General features: G+C 42.5%; 1 protein-coding gene across 3 annotated transcripts in view; it reads left to right on the forward strand.

Moving 5' to 3' along the window:
• Positions 1-17,077, forward strand: part of LYPD6B (LY6/PLAUR domain containing 6B) — a 174,814-nt gene extending 157,737 nt beyond the window's left edge. For 2 of the 3 annotated variants that reach the window (XM_057317539.1, XM_026492822.4), the window contains exons 3-6: positions 7,594-7,746; positions 10,434-10,532; positions 14,607-14,737; positions 16,279-17,075. In XM_057317539.1, the coding sequence (XP_057173522.1) occupies positions 7,632-7,746; positions 10,434-10,532; positions 14,607-14,737; positions 16,279-16,458 (525 nt within the window). In that variant the 5' untranslated portion in view covers positions 7,594-7,631 and the 3' untranslated portion in view covers positions 16,459-17,075. Of the gene's footprint in view, positions 1-7,593; positions 7,747-10,433; positions 10,533-14,606; positions 14,738-16,278 lie in introns of all 3 variants that reach the window. The other variant, XM_057317542.1, reaches the window with a different exon arrangement.
• Positions 17,078-21,447: the final 4,370 nt, after the last annotated feature.

Below are 21,447 nucleotides of genomic sequence, written 5' to 3' on the forward strand. Positions count from 1 at the left end.
AGAAAACCCAGCAATTGAACCCACAACTGTATGGTCAATTAATCTTTGACAAAGCAGGAAAGAATATCCAATAGGAAAAAGACGGTCTCTTCAACGAACGATTTTGGGAAAACTGGACAGCTACATGCAAAAGAATGAAACTGGATCACTTTCTTAACCATACACAAAAATAAATTCAAACTGGATGAAAGATCCAAATGTGAGACGTGAAACCATAAAAATCCTGGAAAAGAGTAGAGGCAGTAACTTGTTTGACACCAGCCATTGCAGCTTCTTTCTACATATGTCTCCTGAGGCAGTGGAAACAAAAGCAGAAATGAACTACTGGGACTTCATCAAGATAAAAAGCTTCTGTACAGACACAATCAACAAAACCAAAGGCAACCTACAGAATGGGAGAAGATATTTGCAAATGACATATCAGATAAAGGGTTAGTATCCAAAATATACCAGAAGTAACTTAAAAGACTCAACACCCCAAAAATGAATAACCCAGTTAAAAAATGGGCCAAAGACATGAATAGAACTTTCTCCAAAGCAGACATACAGATGGCCAACAGACACATGAAAAGATGCTCAGCATCACTCATCATCAGGGAAATGCAAATCAAAACTATAATGAGATGTCACCTCACACCTGTCAGCATGGCTAAAATCCACAACACAGGAAACAAGTGTTGGCAAGGATGTAGAAAAAGGGGAACCCTCCTGCACTGTTGGTGGGACTGCAAACTGGGGCACCCACTCTGGAAAACAGTATGGAGCTTCCTCAAAAAGTTAAAAATAGAACTATGCTCTCATCCAGCAATTGTACTACTAGGTGTTTACCCAAAGGATACAAAAATACTAATTTGAAGGGATACACGCACCGCAATGCTTATAGCAGCATTATTTACAATAGCCAAATTATGGAAACAGCCCAGGTGCCCATCACCTGATGAATGGATAAAGAAGATGTGGTATAGATATACAATGGAATATTACTCAGCCATAAAAAGAATGAAATCTTGCCATTTGCAGTGATGTGGCTGGAACTAGAATGTATTATGTTAAGTGAAATAAGTCAGAGAAAGACAGATACCATTTGATTTCACTCATATGTGGAGTTTAAGAAACAAATGAACAAAGAGGGGACAAAAGAGGCAAACCAAGAAACAGTCTCTTAACTATAGAGAACACACTGATGGTTCCCAGAGGGGAGGAGGGTGAGAGGATGGGTTTAATAGGTGATGGGAATTAAGGAGGGCACTTGGTGTGATGAGCATTGCATGTGTATGGAAGTGCTGAATCACTAAATTGTACACCTGAAACTTACATTACACTGTATGTTAACTAACTGGAATTTAATTAAAAACTTTAAAAAATTAAATGCTGATCCTGTAAAGAAAAAAAAATGTAGGACCAGAATTTTATTCTGGGTGCCCTTTCTTAATCTAAAGTCTGTTGTTTTAACTCCTTTTTTAAATGATATTAACCCTTGGCAGACACATCTCACATTGAGGTTTTGGCCCCAATAATGTATGTGAGTATTGGGATTATGTCTCTTACTTATTATTTTCTAAGTGCTTAGCAGAGTACCTGACCTAAAAACATGACTTATAGTCCTACTACTTTCTAAGATTCGGACAAGCTGGTAATGAGAGGTTGAATCATGACCCTATTTTTCCTTAGTGAATGCTGTTATCCAAGAATAAAGTCCATGGAGATTTTGTATTTTCAGACGAAGATAGTAGATTGGGCATAAGCTAAAATTCTCTCCTGTATTTTGCTCTAGACACACAGAAAGGCTAGATTAAATATCTTTAAAGAAATTCATATATTTTTTAAAAGTTTCATTTATATATTTGAGAGAGCAAACAAGTGAGTATGGGTGGGGAGGGGTAGAGGGAGAGGGAGAAGCAGGCTCCCCGCTGAGCAAGAAGCCCAATTCAGGGCTCCATCCCTGGACCCTGGGATCGTGACCTGAGCCGAAAGCAGACACTTAACAGACTGAGCCACCCATGCACCTCAGGAAATTCATATTTAAACTTAGGGGTGGAAAGAACTTTTCAGGTACCAGAAATAGAGAGAATACCAGTTAGAGAAGGTAGAAGCTGTTGTTTAGGAGTGGGGCTCTCATTGGCCAAGCAAGGTTAGCAGTGAGACCTCAGTTCCCCTGCAAAGAAGGGAACTAGCACAGAGTCTGGCATAAGTCCCATGAACACTGTTCTTGAATTTAATGGGAACCAGAGTATCTCCACTGGCCAACCTGGAATTAACAGCCAGAAGCAAGTCACATAACCCTTGTTGCCGATGGTAAAGTTTTCTGGCAAATTTCTCCTTTTGAGAGGAGTGTTTTCATCGAGTCCATTCTTTCTGAGTAAAATTTCAGCACTCATTTCGAGTTTCCACTTTGCCCTCTATTCTTTTTACAAGAGAAGCCAGGCCTATTAAAGTTTGTCATTAAAGCGTCTTACTGTGGGATAAATGATGCTTTCAGGAAGGTGTGAATGTGAGTGTTGATGGGCATTTGGACTTAGCAGCACGGCCTCCTTTAAATTATCCATTTCATTTGTTTTATTGGCAGTCAGAGTCAGCCTTGGCTCGCTGACTCATTTTTAGCAACTATGCAGGAAGTACCAGTATTTAGCACATTGATTTGCTCCCTTTTTTGTCATATCTCCTTGTGAGTCCATCTCTTATCTTTGGACGCTCCACCAATTCCTTACTGCCCATAATCTCTGTCTTACTTGCTAAGAGAAGCATTCCTTATAGGTCAGAGCTACGATGTTCGTTCTATTCAAAAAGGTGTTTCTTGGGTATTTACCATGCACGGAGCCTAGACCTAGGGAATTTAAAAATAACGAAGGTCATGTTCCCACCCCAAAGTGTTTTTAATGTCAAGGACGTGCTGCTTCTTGAAGCCCCCATCAGCTTTGCACGTTTTCTGTGGATGCATAAAATGCCACGTAGAGGATACGGTGATGATTATTACTCAGACCTGGGACATAGTCATGCTTCTGAACCAAGTGCCACGTAGGTCCTTTACTCCAGGCAGTCATAGGCCAAAGCCGCAAGTGGGTTTTGTAAATTTGTAAATCTGGCTACCTGCCATGTCCTGGAGGCCTGAGAGTTGCCCATTCCTGTGGTATCCCTACAAATGTGCCTTGAAGAAAGCACCCCATCTTTTGGCAAAGGGGCGCACTGCCTTCTGGAGCAAGGATTATACTTTCCAAAGAGAAGATCATAAAACAAATGGAAGGCCAGCACTACAGGCAAGGAGCTTCTGACCAGGCCTACCCTCTGGGCAAAAAGATAAAAATAATGTGCTCTGTCTGGGGGGGAATGTTTTTGAGCTACCCCTGAATTTGAGGAGTGTATACCACATCCCTAATGTATGTATGGAGTTTTCTTAGTGTCAAATACAAAAACGTCTAAATCAAAGGAAACCAAGTCATAACAGCTATATCTGAAACAGCAAGCAGCCATTCTTAACCATCATGTGGGGCTCAGATTCCTTTGAGACACTCAGCCCAGGGGAAAAATATGTACAGACACAAAATTTTTCAAAGAACCCTAAGCTTACAGGTCACCCCTCCCCCCTATGAAGAACTCTGCTCTACGTGATGGTCCTGGAGAAAGTAAAAGAATGAAAATTTTTTTTTTCCTCCTGGAGCAAAATACAAGCTCTACTGTAACCTTGTTCTTTAACGGAGACCGCAGTGAAAGCCTATTCAGCAAAGTCTCAGCAGACGATTTTTAGTTCCGAGTCTCCGTGAAATGATTCTAAATGTAAAACAACTTCCAGATACCATAGTTAGTCATTTGCTTTTTCATTATCCTAATGTCTTTTGGTTGTGAAAGATAAAACAGTCATGTTAACACAAACCTATCCGCTGCAGAATAGATAGAGACAGATCTGGGTACTTATGGGGAAAGCAGGATAGGGGAATAGATTATAAAGCCGGCTCTGGAAAATAGGAGACATTTTTATTTAGTGTTTTCCTCATTTGGCAGGTAGAACCCTTGCAGTTCTGGAGAATTTTGGTAGAATAAAGCTACGCTGCTTTAGTTAAAAATAGAAATGAAAAGACACTAGTCCGTATGGAAACAATATTCCTCTGGTTTTTCACTACTGTTCAAGGGTAGCAGGCTAGAGCAAGCTATGTGGGAATGTTTTGAGGGGTGCTGTGTTCCAGGCAGTGTGCTAGGATCTTACACGTGGTCTCTGAACCTCCCTTGTACGACGGTAATGAGGCCACCTTCCTACAGTGCCGTTTCGAAGAATGGAGAAACCAAAATACAAATCTAATGCTTGGGTGTGTGGTTCACGCGGTTGTTTTTAAGTCATCTGGCATCCACTTGCTCCATTATTTAGAGAAGCCTTTGTGATCCCCAAATAAGTGAATTCTAGCCTCTGTGTTCTCTATTATGGACCTCCCTTTATTCTGGGAGTTAGAAATAAGGCTAAGGATTCGGGACTTATGACGGCCCAGGCAAAGCATTTTTTTCAAAATTAGACAAATCTAAAACCAAGCAATTGCTTGATTTTTGTTAGATCCCAAACCCTTGCCGTGGCCTGTAAGTGCTTGTATGATCTGGGCCCACCACCTCTGACTTCGTCCACCGCCCCCCTCCTGGGAATGCGCCGGTCACGCTGCCGTTTTCTGAGTTCCCCAGCAAGGCACACTCTTTCCTGTCTTGGGACCCAGGTGTCTTTTCCCTTGCTTTTTTGCTTGGATGCTTCCTTCTCATCCTGGCCCACCATGTACGTAAAGTAGCTCCTCCCGTTTACTAACACATCTCTTTATCGTACTTATCTCAGAATTAGGACTATCTGAAATTATGTTTTTCGCATATTTATTGGCTATCTTCTCCTTCTAAAATGCAAATGTCATGAGAGCAAAGACCTTGTTGGCGATCCAGGAATAACAATGTCTCTCCACGCACTACATGTCAATAATACCATGCAGAGTGAAGGAACGGGCTTCTGTCTCATGTAGAGATTACATGAGGCAAACCAGGGGTTCTGGCTGTGATCCTGTCTGGAGAGTTGTTCATCTCAGCGAATATTTTCCTAACGAGGAGTAGAAAATGGCAAACATAGCTAATTAGATAGTTCAAGTGCTTCACATGTATCAACTAATTGATTTCCCACAACCCTATGAGGTGTTATTACTTCCTTGTATAGATGCAAAAGTTGTGGTACCGCGAGGTTAAGGAACTCGCATGAGGCTCCACAGAGAGTATGTTTGGAAGCAGGTGTTTGAGCCAATACTCTTTACTACTGGACGGAAAGTGCCCGTGAGCCTAGCAGCTTCACATGCGTGATGTCATTTAACCCGTGCTTCCACACCCTGGGGTAGGGACTATTGTTATGCCTCTTCTACAGATGGGCAAGCTGAGGCTTGGAAAGTTTAAGCAACTTGTCTGAAGTCTCATCTTTGCTTAGTGATGGAAAAGGGACTGAATGTAGACAATTGGACTCTGAAAGCTATAATCATAGGCATCATCTCTGTTATACAGGAATGTGGATTGCTATTGGAACACAGTGAATTTAAGGTTTTTGAAAGAGTACTTTTGAAAGAGTAAGATTTTCTTACTACCAGGTTGCTTCTAGAGGGTAGGATCTATGGGACTTAAGATGTACTATCTTACTCAGTACTTGAGGTTTTGAAAGTCCTGTACTCAAAGATTCTCCACTGGTGTAAAGCAGGGGTCTTCATTCTTGGGCTCCAGATTCACAATGAATGTGGAACAGTCCAACTCAGAGAAATGAATTGGAGAAGCAGAATTTGTACCAGTATAATGACTTGTCTGTAAGGAATAATACAGGTAGTTGTAAGAAATGTCCATTACTTTAGAAAGAGCATAAGAATAGGATTTAGAAATCTGATAGCTCTGAAAGGTCAGTTTTGGTTTCTAAAATGAACAAGGACAGAATGTGTGTGTGTGTGTGTGTGTGTGTGTGTGTGTGTAATCTCATATAAAAAATATATGAAATATATAGAAACAGTAGGTCTCATTCTGTCCTGAGCTGAAATGCAGTGTATAGAGTGTAGCACTCTTGATTTTTGAAACTTACCAGGTTTTCCTTTACACTGAGTACTTCCTTAGAGACTCAGTCCTCAGTGGCAGAAGCCATCTGTAGGGATGGGGGTGCTGTGGCTATATTTTGTCTGTTCTCCAGTCTCATTTCCATAGATAGGCATTGTTAGCCACACTCACAAAACCACGCTACTCACAACACAAGAGGGGCAGGTAAAATCCCTAGATTCCATGCGTTATTACCCTGGCTTCAAACAAAATATCCATGTGAAGGATTATGCTCATATGTGCAGAGATCAAATTTTTCTTCTTTGAAAAATTCCCTAAGCCTACTGAGACCAGCTGATTCAGCAAGAAGAAAATTAGTTCAGGCATTACTGAACTCTAAGATTCTAGCATTTTCGCAGACTTGTATTACAAATGCTGTTACCCGCACAATCCTATGTGAGTCTACGTGAGCCTATATTTGATGCTTACAATTACCCCAATGTGTGGGCAGAATGGGTGTTATTAAGCCACTTTACAGATGAGGAAATTGAGGTTAATAGAGCTTGAAGAGCTTGCCCAAGGTCAGGCAGCTAATAAATAGCAGAGCCAATACCTGAACCAAAGTCTTTGGACTCCGAGTTACGTCCTTTTCTGTTGCCCACACCTCTCCCTTGCCAAAGAGAACCAGTTTGTGGTGACACTATAGGTTCTTAGCATCTCTCCTGGAGATTTCCTTACTGCCAGGTTGCTTCTAGGGGGTAGGACCTATGGGACTTAAGATGTACTATCTTACTCCATGCTCTGTGCACATCTGTTGTTTCGTTGGGTACCAAACCTGCCTACTTTCAGTCTTTGAAAGCCGTGAGTAGTATTTGTGGGCTAGAATGAATGTTATGTGGTTTTCAGCTTTTCAAAGAACTTTTATTCTGCTTCTAGAACCTCCTGGAAGCTTCTCGCACCACATGTGACCGACACAGGTGGGGACGGCATTCTTACAGTGTCTCCTTCCTTTCTCTTCTCCATGTCTTGTGCTCTGGGATGCAGCGGAGACTCTCTTTCTCAAATGCGTTTTTCTTGTACTCACTCTGCTTCCCGCTGCTCCAACTCTTATGGTTTCTTCCAGGTTTTGAAAACGTTGCACAATTTCTCAAACACGAGTGTTTACCCAGGGAATGGCATTGACAGAAAGGTGGCTTGGTAACTTCAGGTGACCATGCTCTGAACCCTGGTCATTAAGAGATTGGGTGATTCAGCACAAAGCACCCCGGCTAGCCTCAGGCAGTGAGGGAATGGGGTGCAACCACACCCACGCTGCTGCTTGCCCTTCCAGAGCCTGGAGGGCCTTTGGGTATCCTCCAGCACAGCTGGCCAGTGCCGAGGCCTGACCAGTAGAAGGTAGTAATCGCTTACCTTCCACCTGTGTGGGAAGAATGCCGCTTACTCACAGGTATGGGCCGAACAGAACAAGTAGATGGTGGAATATCTTTGAATAATCAGGCTTTCCAAAGGGAAGCAGAACATACTCCTACTAATACACAAGATGCAAATAAACGCGACTGGTTTCTCTCTTCATCGTAGATATATGAGTTTTGGATTTTCCCACAGCCAGGGTCAGAATGCTGCCCCTCCGTCATGCTCTGGCCATAGCTGTTGTCCAGATCTTTATCTTGTCGGGAAACTGGGCATCGGCCAAGAACATCAACTTCTACAACGTGAGGCCTCCTTTGGACCGTAAGTACTGGTTGAATCGTAGTTCATGACTGTGGGGTCAGGCTGACCATTCAGAGCCCCTCTTTCTACCTATCGTAACTTGGCCTTGTCCGGGACATTTGGTTTATACCTAGAATGAACCAGAAAGTCTTCACTGCTTCCATGGGGAGGGCTAATTCGTGGTGACAGGAGTTTGCTCCATTTCTTTGAAATGGTTTGGCTTTCTGCCGAAGTCTCAAAGGGGTTCTTATTTAAAATAATCTCTTGAACACTGTTCCTATGAATGGCTTAGCAGAGAAAATTCAGTGTTCTTTGTTGATCTCTTTGTTGGAGAAGGATATTGGCTATAGGAAGTTTCTCTATAAATGATACATTCTTTCAAATGGTCGTTAATAATTTTGGAGCAGAGTTGTTTGAAATTTGGAGGGAGGGATGCCTGGGTGGCTCAGTTGGTTAAGTGTCTGCCTTCAGCTCAGGTCATGATCCCAGGGTATTGAGATCGAGCCCCATATCGAGCTCCTTGCTCATCGGGGAGCCCACTTCTCCCTCTGCCTACTGCCCACCCACCACTTGTGCTCTCTCTCTCTGTCAAATGGTTAAATAAAATCTTAAAAAAAAAGTTTGGAGTGATATACTGCTTGGCTTTTCATTAATATTGTGCACAGCAGCGATTAGAAAGAAAACTTTCCCACTAATTATTTAACAATAAGCAAGTATCAGTGAATATCATCTATAGGATAATATAAATATATTTTATTTTTTTCTTAAAAAGATTTTATTTATTTTACAGAGAGAGCAAGTGCGTGCAAATGGGGGGAGCGGGAACGGAGAGAGAGAATCTCGAGCAGACTGTGCCTTATATAAATATATGTTGAACTATATGCTTGTATGCATATATCCTCTGTCTTTCTCTTCAGACAAGTAAAATTTCTTTGATATACTTTATTAGAGAAAGATTAGTAGAGATGATAATTATTTGGTAGAAATGCGAATGCCTGTGGTTCCCATACCTGGAAGAGTATCAGAATCATGATAAAAGACTTTAAACTACGTATTCCTTGGTCCCTTCTTCAGAGATTCAGTAGTCAGAAGGGTGGGATGCAGATTATTTTTTTCTTTTCTTTCTCTCCCCAACCCCCTCTTCTTTTTAAAAAAGCTTTCCTGATACCATTGGTGCACAGCAGGCTTAGGAACCACTGCGTTTATATTCTTTTTTCCCCCCAAGATTTATTTATTTATTTTAGAGAGAGAGAGAGCGCGCATGAGCAGGGGGAGGGGCAGAGAGAGAGGGAGAGGGAGAGGGAGAGGGAGAGACTCTCAAGCCGACTCCCCACTGAGTGCGCAGCCTGAAGCAGGGCTCGATCCCATAACCCTGAGAATATGACCTGAGCCGAAATGAAGAGTCAGACACCTAACCAACCAAGCCACCCAGACGCCCCTATACTTCTAAATAAAGCCTATATCGTTACTGTTCTTTACTTTGTGCTTTTTTATTATTTAGGACATTGTGTGTGCATGTGTATACACATATATATCACGCACACATACACACGTGTACCACACAGACACACACACAACTTGAACTATCATTTATTATACATTTCTAAATTGGTGGTGATTATATACTAATAGCTTAATCACATGGCACAGTTTTCATAAAATCTAAATTATACATTTTCAACTTTTTAAGTCTAATATAATTTTATGATGAAAAAAACATCATTTTAAAAAAATGAAAAAAAAAGAAATATTTGACCAACGTGTGGTCAGTTTATTAGGATGGTTTGGGGTTCTCCTTGATCTTTATCTGTTTTATTCCTCAGAAGTGGAAGAATTGAAAGTTTTACACAGGCTTTATATCATGGCTTGTAAAGAAATTTCAAATTTATTATACTTTTGACTTCTTGTCTTAACAAGATACAAGGTAGGAAAAAAAAAAAAGCATAAAGACAAAAAGGACATTCTAGTTGCTTTCAATCCAGATTGCCAGCAGTCATAATTCCTGCTTTCTGTAACACTGTAGCCTGAGCATAAGAGGCTGAGAATTACTACCACCTTATATCAATTGTTACATTCCTGGTTGAGGTCTAACGTTGTGATAATTGACATAGATCAAGGGAGATTGCAGTAATCAAAGTGCGTGTGGATGGACACAAGCCTGATTTGATGGGCCAGGGATGCTACTAGATATTTTCATTGCAACCTCCTGTTTAATCTTCATGATCCCTTTGCATGCCATGGGGATTTTCATTGTTAGTATTACTATAAATATTATTTCTTGGAAGTTAAAAAATCACACAACTACTTAGTGGGAAGAACAGAATTAAAGCTCGTGTTAATCTGTAGTTCTTCTCAGGGGCCACTCTATACTGAATGATCGGTTCCAGTGGTATCCCCACCCTTGCCCGTTCTCTCAACCCCCACTTATTCCCAAGTTATCAATTGTAATGGAATGATATTTCAAAGTGGCTTGTGTAATATTTCCATTACTCTCTAATAGATAAGTAGACCATGTATTTAAAGAAAAGGGAATAAAGAACATGCCCTGAAGTCTAGCAGTTATGTCCAGCTCCCCAGCAACAAGTCTCAGGATGATGGCTTGTACATTTTGTTTGATCTAACAAAAGTTGCTAATTTTGTGCCATCTTTAATGTTTGAAAGTTTGTCCTTCTTAACCTTTCTGTTTCACTGTGCACTTTTCTTTAAAGCGACGCCATTTCCAAACAGCTTCAAGTGTTTTACCTGTGAAAATGCAGGAGATAATTATAACTGCAATCGATGGGCAGAAGACAAATGGTGTCCACAAAGTAAGTGTGCCGAGTTTGGAAGACGCTCTTGTGATCATACGTCATTTAGGTCTCTCTTAACTGGCCCTGAGCAGACATGTCTTCTACCATGGAATAGCATATCAACAGGCTGATGATGGTTTATATAAATCAGAGATTTCTTTTAGAAGACTCTGCAGATATTAGACGACTCTGAGAGTATTTGGAAACTGATGGCATACCCTCAATTTGTCGATCTGTGCGCCTCCCAGGAGAATTTCTTAAATAGTATTTATCAGGCAGAACAAGTAGACCTCAATATTGTCTAAAGCATTCTAGGAATTTCAGAAATGCTTGATAATACCTCTAGAAAAGTCATATGTACTGGCTAAAGAAAAGGTTTTATACTCTTGAGATGCAATGATGCTTTGGTAACTCGTTCATTCATTTGACAAACATTTGAGTATTTTTTTAGTTTGCTTAGTTTACTGACACATCCCTCGTGCCTAATCCAGTGCCTGGCCCATATTGAGCACTCCGTAAATATTTGTTGATAGAATGAATGCAAGCCTTCGATTAGGTGGTCAGGGACATCTCTGAGGAACTAAGTCCTGACTGACCAAAACAGGCAGCCATGTGGAGATCGGTAGAAAGAACATTCCAGGATAAGGGGACAGCAAATGCAAAGTCTGGAAGAGATGAGATTTGGCCTTTTCAATCAACAGGAAGAAGACTGGCCAGTGAGGCTTAGTGAGGGATAGAGAAAAAATCTCAGGGAAATAAGAACTGGGGCACACAGGATCTTCTTTTTCTGGTAGAATTTGTACTTCATTATAAATGTGATGGGAAGGGAGTAGGGGTTGTACGCTAGGGGAGTCCAGGGTGCTAGCTCTGTTCTAAAATACTGCTCTGCTGCTATGTGGAGAGTGGGTGATTCGGGACAAAAGTAGAAGGGGACATCAGGTGGGGTCTTCCACTGTCTTCAGGCAAGAGAAGATGGCAACTGGGACTAGGGCGGTAGGAATCAAAGGACAAGAAGTTCAATGATTTAATATATACAAACTTGGTAGGAAGATCGGTAGGAGAAGAAAGGAAAGAAGAAAGGGGGGGTAAACAGAAGGGGGAATGAACCATGAGAGACTATGGACTATGGGAAACAAACTGAGGGCTTCAGAGGGGAGGGGGGTGGGGAATGGGACAGGCTGGTGATGAGTATTAAGGAGGGCACGTATTGCATGGTGCACTGGGTGTTATATGCAAGTAATGAATTATGGAACTTTACGTCAAAAACTAGGGATGTACTGTATGTTGACTAACATAATATAATAAAAAATTATTATAAAAAATTAAAAAATTAAAAATTCAAGTTAAAAAAATAATATATACAAACTTGGCAGTAAAGCAGACAGGATGTGCTGATGGGGAATTTGACACTGGAAAGCTCTACTTAGAGGTCTAAGAAGAGCAGGCTATTCAGATTTTTAGGATGTACAGGGTTTTTTAGGTTTCAGACCTAAAAGGCCAAGAAAAGCCAACCAACCAATCAACCGACAATCTCTTCCAGAGTTAAAGATTACCAGTTTTGGTCTGCTATTACCTTGACTCTTTTGGAAATTTCTGTATCATGTTCTATAAAGCAGGGAAATAGCCTTACCTCTTGCAGAGAAAGCCAGTATGGGGCACCAATAAATAGTCCACACTGCAGAGCCCTATGGGGCCTGAGAATCTATTGCTGTAAATTAGCACGGACAGTTGTTACATCTACTTGGACAGTATTTGTCATGATTTCTTTTCAAAAATAATTATAATTTTTCTTGAGGTTCTTTTACATTTCTGTAGAGTGACCTTAAATCACGTCTGTGCTTGTCAGTACACGTACGTGTGTTATGCATTTGGAGATTTGTTTCTACATTTTGCATGAACTATTTCTAGTTATTTCGGTTTTCAAGGTTGGCCGATGCTTGCTTTATTACCTTACTTCAGAAGGTGGGTGTCGTTCTTTCACTATCTGCTTTAAATTCCCCTGAAACACTGGGTGGTAAGGATTAGACAGTGGTAAATTGGGGCATTGATGTCCAACTTCTTGTGCTTTGTCGTCACGGACCGTATTATTTTGAATTGTATCAAAACACTGTTCCCACTAGATTGTGCATAATGCTTCAAATTGTCATTTATTAATCAAAGCCATTTGTAATGGGAACATGCATGGATATTCGGGGTTTTAGAGTTTCATCTCTGTTGAAACACGTGAACAAAAGAGGAATGCTGCAGCGTTCTACCACCGAGAGAATGTCAGCGGTGGGAGAGGCAAAGCCAGTGGGCTTTTCCAGGTCCACTCTGAACACTTGACTCTTAAAGAACGTGCCATGGAATTAACCCCACATTCCAGTGCGCATGATGGTACATTCTTGACTGTACTCCAGTCAAGCCCCAAAGATACTAACCGAGGGTGTCATTTTATACAATTTGCCATTATTTAGGGGAGTGATAGTCAACCAACTCTTGGGGCACACAGGCCCACAGCTATTGTTCTTTTTCATCTCAGGTTTCCTTTTCACATTCGAGTTTTCCTTCTGTGGTCTGTCAGTGTTGTTAAGAGCAGTTCTCTGTGTAACAGGATATGACAAGAATGACATTTCTTGTTTTATTTACCCTGGCTTCTGTTCTGACTTTCCAGGGCTGCTTTAGCATGGGTGACATTTTATATGAACACACGCAGCTACCAGTTTTCAGCTCTTCTTTGTTTGAAGTCTAAGTTGAAATGCCTTTCCAACACATTATAGTCCTTCCTTTTCCTTCCGAATGCGGAAGTCAGCTACTCGCGCTGAGCGCCTTCAGCATCACTGGTTTAAAACTAAGTGTGCTGAGAGGCCGAATAGTGTGCTGGTGAAGAGGACGAACCCTAGAAAACTGCCTAGAATCCTACCTTCCACCACCTTCTACCTACGTAACCATGGGCAAGAAACTGTGCCTTGGTTTTTTGTTTTTTGTTTATCTGTAAAATGATATGAATATGACTTGTTGTAAGGCTTATTGTAAGGATTGACTGAAGGAATACATGCTAGAGTGCCTAGCTCGTAGTACCGACTCGGTGTGTATTAATATTACTTGACGTTTACAACAACCCTATCAAAATGTCAGCATACTTGTTAATATCATTTTATTCAAAGGTAAGTGAGCTTGCAGGACCTAAGGGGCTCACTTGTGACCGGGGCGGTTCTGTGAAGCCAAGTGTTCATTTTTTTTTTAAAAGGTTTTATTTATTTATTCATTCGACAGAGATAGAGACAGCCAGCAAGAGAGGGAACACAAGCAGGGGGAGTGGGAGAGGAAGAAGCAGGCTCCTAGCAGAGGAGCCTGATGTGGGGCTCGATCCCACAACGCCGGGATCACGCCCTGAGCCGAAGGCAGACGCTTAACTGCTGTGCCACCCAGGCGCCCCTCCAAGTGTTCATATTAAACAAGTTTTCCCCCCATCTTATGACATTGCTGCTGTAGTCCATTCTCAGTAAACTAAGGAGCATTGCAATGGCCTGCAATCACTGTAGAGAGACAAAACTAAAGTGCAAGGTCCTCGGATATTGAGTGAAATCACTTTCTTTAAAAGTAGTAAAGTGTGAGTGCTTAAAGCCATGAGGAAAGTTGTAGAAATGAGTGAGCTGTGAGGCAGGGAGGAGACAGAGAGAGTAAGAGTTAAGAAAGAGGAGAAAAATGGGAATATTCAGGAAAGAGTCCAATATGCTGGGAGGATTAGAGCGTGGCTAAGAACTGGGTACATCAGGAAGGTGGTCTTGATGTATACTGTGAAACATCTGCTTTTCCTGCCACTGCATGTGTCTTAGTAGACAAGAACCAACTGCTGCCTAGTACACCGGAGTGCTCTCACCCACTGCAGTTTACATTCATACCTGTCATTTCCTGGGGTCCTAGAGCCCATGCCTCACAGGGAGAGGGACAGAGATATAGGTGCTTTCATATGAAATGAGCAGACCTAAGGTCAGCTGTAGCAGACACCAAAGGATGGGTGTCCCCTCCTGCCATAGTCCTTTCCGAAGTGATTGTTGAGTCTTTTTTGCAATGTGAAACATGAGGTTGCCTTTTTTTCTTCCTGCCTAGATACACAGTACTGTCTGACAGTTCACCACTTTACCAGTCACGGGAGAAGTATATCCATCACCAAAAAATGTGCCTCCAGAAGTGAATGTCATTTCGTTGGCTGCCACCACAGCCGAGATTCTGAACATACAGTAAGGAGTGTGTGTGTGGAAAGTTACCGTCCTGAGGGTTTTTTGTTATGGATGGTCAGTTATACATTATGGAAAGGCAGGAAGGATAAGTGAGATGGTGTACCTGTTTACTCTTTGGGAAAGACTCCCTGACAGTGACGCCATGGAGACCACAGAGAAGTTGAAGACTTTCTGTCCTTCAAGAAAAAATAATGTTACAAAAAACAACCGATAACTCCCAGACCGCACAGCTACTCCCGGGACCTCGGACTTCGGGTAGATTGAAGTCTGCTCTGGAAGCCCAAGCGCAGACCATCCAGGAGAGAATGACAAACACTACAGAGCCCCCCTCACGTATTTTGTTCATGGCCAGGTATCACCGAGCACACTGGCCAGGGAAGCAGGAAGGTGGAAAGAGGAAAATGGGGACACCTTTCAGTAAGGAGTCCTGGTCTCTTACCCCCTACCTCTGCTTAGAGGAGGAAGTGAGAGTCTGAAAGAATTAATCTGTTTCATTAGGATAAACTATGGATAGATTTTGGATCACCTGATCTCGATCTTCTCATTCGAAATGAGCAATTTTCCTATTTTATATGCCTGGAATTCTGAAATGTTTGTAAAAAAAAAATTACCTGAAAAGTGTGTTAATTTCATGAGATTTTAGAATTTGATTTAGTTTATGTGTACAGAAAGTGGTTCTGAAACCGGTGGCTTTCAGCTCTGGCTCCAAAGGAGCGTTTCCTGGGGAGCTTTCATAGCTATGTGGGTCGTGGGCGGGGGAGGGCATCCCAGGGCAGCTGAAACTGAGCTTCAGGGTGGGGTCTTGGATATCAGCGTCTTTCCTTTTTTAGAGTTCCCCAAGGAGATTCTCTTGTGCAGCCAAGGTTGAAAGCCCCCGATGAAGGTACTTCCGAGTTGCTGCCTTTTTCTTAGCTAGCTAGTCTAGAAGCCTCTCTGAATGGCTAGCTAGGTTTATCAGGTTGAAGCATCATTCCAGGTATTATGAAGGAGATTGCTTCCCTTGAAAACACCTTGTGCTATGAGGGCGCGAGCCTTTTCCACCGCTCAGCAGCCATAATTAGCAAGCCACTGCTGCTGTATTGATAGGAATCAGGTGTTCGCATAGACAATAGAGAGTCATTATTATCCCCTAACAAGGAGTACGAGAAAGAAAATCAATGACCCATCCAAAAGGTTCCTAGCTTTCATTTTTGTTTCAGTGTTTTTCCTTACAAACTTAGAAGATTTGTTGACTCAATCAAGTGGTCTTATTCAATTTCCCTTCCTCTTCTTTCCTTTGCTTATGCTTGGCTCGCGCAGATAAATCACTGTTAAATGAAAAGACGCTCAAGATAGTCCTTACTTCCCGGTCAGTGGGGGGGGGGGGGGGCGCGGTGAGGGTACTCAAGGGGCCCAAGTGTCCCGTAGACTGGATGAGTTGGTTAACTCTAATTCTGTCTAATCTCAGCACTGAAGAAGCTTGCTTTTGTGACTCTTGGCTTCACCCTTCCCTCTGCTTCCCATTACTCACTCTTTCCCCTCTCCTCTTGCCTTCATAACAGGAGTGTCGGTCTTGCTGTGAAGGCATGATCTGTAACGTAGAGTTACCCACCAACCACACGAATGCGGTCTTTGCCGTCATGCACGCACAGAGAACGTCCGGCAGCGGCGCCCCCACGCTCTCCCTGCCCGGGCTTGCCTGGGTCTTCGGGCTTCTGCTGATACGAGGCCACTGTTCCTAGGAGAGGCAGAAACCGCCCTCTGAAGCACAAGCCAAAAACCGCATGAACACTGAACGTTGGAGAGAAGACAGTCTCATACTCTGTGAGGAGTGCACCTTGGACCCCAGAGCAGAAGGCAGTTGTTTGCTGAGCTGAAACGTTCCTGCCTCAGGCCACGGGATTGAGGAAGGGGACGTGGCAGGAACTGAGGGGATCGCCTGGCTCCCAGGCTTCCTGGCCAGAGGGGCTGCATTTTGTCAATTCTGCAGGGAGGAGCCTGCCAGCATCTGCCCCAGGTGGGTGGCTGTAGCCAGTGTTGTTCCTGCCTGCCCAGGCCGGTAGCTGAATGGACTCCTCGACCTCAAGACTCTTTCAGAAGCTGCTGGGTCAGACCCTCTGATTTCTGTGTGTGATGAGCTCAGTGTCTCTATGAAATCTCACCCTTCCCCCACAAGAAAGCAATTTCCCCACCAGTGACGTAGTCAATGAGAAAGGCCACTAGCTACAGGAAGAAAACTTCCAGTTGAACTAATATGAGACCCATTTGCTCATGTGGGGGGAAATAAAGCTTTTAAATTATACAATGTAGAACACATGCTTGTATGTTTCTTGACTGACCTAGCGACATCGGATAAAACATTTACCGGTGTCATTAAGGAGGTCACTGAAGTTATGTTTCCAGGCACCGTGGGTGATATATTCTGGCTTAAATTATAAACTTCCATGCCAAAGTGACCTAGCTTTGAGGAAGCCTTCCTGGTGCAGAAGGATGACACCTCCTGCTATGAAGCACCATCCCCAGCAGCAGCACAAGTTCAAAGAAACTGGCAAGAGCGCCCCTCCCCCATACGGTCAACTTTTCTTGAATGTCAGGGCCACCAAGAGAACCTTTCTAAAAATGTGCTAAAATGTTTGGTCCCTTTGTCTCGTCTTTCCCTTTTTTAACAGCCTCAGCAGCTTCTGTTTCCAGAATCCTGATTTCCTGCCTTTACAGGTGGGGTGACCTTCAAACACTCTGCTTTTGTATGCCTGGTGATGAGTAAATGGAGTTTTTTGTTTTTTAACTGGGCATCCACCATCAGAACACTGAATGCTTCATAGAATCCATTACTGATGATATCCTTGGTATGTGGGCTTACCTATGTTGGGAGTCAGCAAACAGTGGTCCATGAACCAAACATGTCCTACCACTTTGAGTCTGCTGGATTTCTGTAACAAATACACTGTTGATTCTATGGCTTAAAAACATTTAATCCTTATGGTTCTGGGGCTTGAGAAGTCCAAGATTAAGGTGCCGGCAGATCGGAGATCTGGTAAGGGTCCTCCTGGTTTTCAGACCACCATCTACTTGTATTCATACAGGGCAAAGAGAGACTGGTCTCTTCACTCCCTTATAAGGGCTCTGGTCCCGTTCATGAGGACTCCACTTCATGATTTAATTAACTCCCGAAGACCACACAGCCAAATACCATAAAATTGGGAATTGACATTTCAGCATATGAATTTGAAGGGACACAAGCATTCAGTCCACAGCAACCATGTATTTTTGTGAATGAAGTTTTACTGAAACACAGTCACTTCTTCATTTACAGTGTCTATGGGTGCTGTTACGTTTAACAGCAAGAATGAGTAGATGCAACAGAGAGTGTATGGTCTGCAAAGTCTAAAAGATTCATTATCTTGTTCTTTACCGTAGAAGCTTGCTGATGGCTAACCTATGAAATGGCAGAACAGTATCAAGAGAAACCTGCTTGCTTTGGAGGGACCATGGGACTTATGGCGGTTACGCAGCCCGTGTAGTGGTTTGCCAAATAACTTCCTTTATATTCTTTGTCTTCTGCATCAGTGAATTTTTCTTCTCTGTTTTGATTTTGTTCCACTCATTCGATTCAGTTTCTTAGTTGTTATGTGCTGATGTCAGGTGCTGGGCTGTATGTTTGTTTCTTCTCGTCCTTGATGCCCTGGGACCATCTCCTCTTAAGGCTCTTGAGCTTCCAATAAAACAGGGAGGGAGCAGACATCATTATCTCCCTGTCTCTGGCTTAATCTTAGACTCACCTGGAAGCAACAGTTTTGAAGCTTGATGTAGATTTATCCCTCTTTTCACTCAGCACCTTGAAGTATTTGAGTTTTCATAGCTTATGCTTGTTTGAAATTAATTATATATGGCTTCACTTGGAACATTTTAATAGCATCTTTGGTGTCTTTTTATTCCCCAGGGTTTCTTTTGACTGTATAATTGACGAATCGCCTGGTTAAAAAAACCATTAGCAGACAGCAGGTTTTTTTCTTTCTGATTTTGTTTCTGCTGTCTAGATTAATGAAGTTTCCTCTCTCTCTCTCTCTCTCTCTGTGTGTTTCTTTCCTGAGGAAATATCTTAATTTTCTCTTCTTCACCCTACACATCATGTTTGCATGGATTTCACTCCTCACCACCACCCCCTTGAGTATTTAAAATAGGGCTGTGTTGAGCAAAAGAGGGAACACACGGAGGACATACACTCTTCACAAATACAGCTGAATAGGGGTGTCAGATGCACAACTGAAAATATGGGATGCCCCATTAAAATGGAATTTCAGATAATTTTTAGTATAAGCTATTCATAAACTCACAAGTCTGGCTCATCTAAGGCAATGCTTTCAAATCCTTGTAATCAGAACCTTCTGGATAACTTCAAAACAATACAAATTACCAGGGCATCTTGGAGATGCTGATTCAGTAGATCTGGGGTGAAGCATAAGCCTAATCCCAATAGTTGAATGTTAAATTAAAGAAAATAAAAGCTCCTGGGTGATTATGATGTTGAGCTGGGTGTGTTACCCTTGATCTGAAAGGATAATTCCTTCCTCTGAAGCCCAGTCCTCGGCTACATAATAAAAAAGTCAATGAATAATAAACACGTGTACGAGTAACCTAGGTTAGTGCTGTGGTTCTTAAAGTGTGGTCCCCAGACCTGCATCAGCATCACCTGGACACTGGTTAGAAACACACAGTTCTCAGACACCCTCCAGCCCTACTGAATCAGAAACCCTGAAGGTTCAGTCTGTATTTTTAAAAGGGCTCCAGGTGTTTCTGATGCACATACAAGAACCACTAGGGCCAGAGAAGTGCTTCCCAAATGTCTTCAATAATGGGTCCTTGGGTGGTTGTATGAGATTCACTCAGGGAGCTTGCCAAACAACAACAAGAACAAAAATCAGATTTTTTTTATGTTAGACTTGAGTCAGAAAATCTATTTTGAGCCAACTCCCCTCGTGATTCTGATACACAGCGACTTCAGGAACTACTAAACTAGAGAATAGAGACGGGAGTGACCACAGTGATCAGAAGGCCCGGATGCTAACACCTGACTTCTGAGTTCTAACATGAAAGCCCTATGTATTATAAACTGACTCTGGTGTTGCCAACGTAATTGAAAAACTAGAATCCAAGAAATCAGTCCAAGCATTAGAGTCCATTACATGAATTTTTTAGACCATTGCATGGGGCTCTGGAATGGTGGCCAAGTGTCCCAGACATTGAACTGATTTGCCCCTAGTGAGCAAGAAAATGAAAAATACTTTGGTGTTAAAATATCCAATGAGGGAGCACCTGGGTGGTTCAGTTGGTTAACTGCCAACTCTTGATTTCAGCTCAGGTCATGATCTCAGGGTCATGAGATTGAACCCCCGTGTAGGGCTCCCTGCTCAGTGGGGAGTTTGCTTCAGATTCTTTCCCTTGCACCCCCCCCCAACTCATTCCTCTCTCTCCCTCTCTCTCTCTTTCAAAAAATCTTTAAAACAAAAAATATCCAGTGAGAACTGGAGTAGTAGAGGCAGGAAAGAGGATGTAGGTTTGTTAGAAAAGAAAAAAGGGGATTAATTATAAGTATGAGGAGGGTCTGAGAGAATGAACTGTCAAAGGTCCATTTTGAATAGACTCCAGAATAAACAGATTCTAGAATAAGCTTCAAATTCCCTTCCATCATTTTCTGAAAAAGAAAAGATGGTCTTGAATACTTTTTTCCAGCTGTGTCTAAAGGCTTCCTAAAGCCAATTCTGAGCGAAGTTAGCAGTCAGAAGTTACAGGCGTTATTCTCCATATAATCTGCATTCTGTTGTATCAGTCACTGTATGAAATATATTTCATAAGAAAAGCGAAGGAAGCGGGTGGTTCTCTCCTTTTCACTGGGACAGAACTTATGAAGCCACACAAAGTGTGAAATGAGCACTGTAAACTGGCACGGACTTGGGAAATGAGGTGTGCTGTGGGACTGGGAAAATATACTTCACATTTGTGAAAGTACTAACTCTTATGAAAAACTTTTGTGACATGTAGATTGCCATTTTATAAAACTTTGCACTGACCTTTCGGTCTTGGACATTTTATTCTTCACCTAGTTCTTTGTCATCATCTCTGATTTGTGGAGGGATACATGGTGATGCTATGTCTAGGGGCAAGTCATGCCAGAAGCAAGAGCTAGTGGAGCATGCGCGAAGGTAAAAGTCATGGAAGCTGGGAGGCATATGGCTGTCGTAATTTGCATCTGCCTCCAGGCACAGTTCCACTCTGTGCATCCCAAACCATCCAGCACCTTCCCATCATACTTGTGGGTTCTCCCTTCGACTCCTGATTCGGTTTCCTTCCCACACCTCTGCTCTCACTGCTGTGGCCTCTGTTTCATCAGACGCTGAGGCTCGAAGCTGAGCTGTCTTTGGGGGAATGCAGAATGAGAGATAACCATGGGCTAGGCTGTAGGAACCCAGGAATACTACTCAGCAAGTCTGGGAACCTGTATTTCTAGCAAGCATCTGATCATGAGACTGGCAATTCGGATACTGGTCCTCTGGGCATCATTTTAGAAACAGTAACTAAGGCATAAGCTGAGAGCACCACACAACTCCTACAAACCTGCATACTTGCACTTTTTTGGTCTAGGAAAACTGGTCTCAGTTAAGGGGCTGCGAGTGCTTGGAGGACACTGTGGCTTGGCGAGCTGCCATGTTGGGACTGGTCCTGGGAGGCCGGGA

Source organism: Ursus arctos, unplaced genomic scaffold, assembly GCF_023065955.2.
Source record: "Ursus arctos isolate Adak ecotype North America unplaced genomic scaffold, UrsArc2.0 scaffold_1, whole genome shotgun sequence".
NCBI lineage: Eukaryota > Metazoa > Chordata > Mammalia > Carnivora > Ursidae > Ursus > Ursus arctos.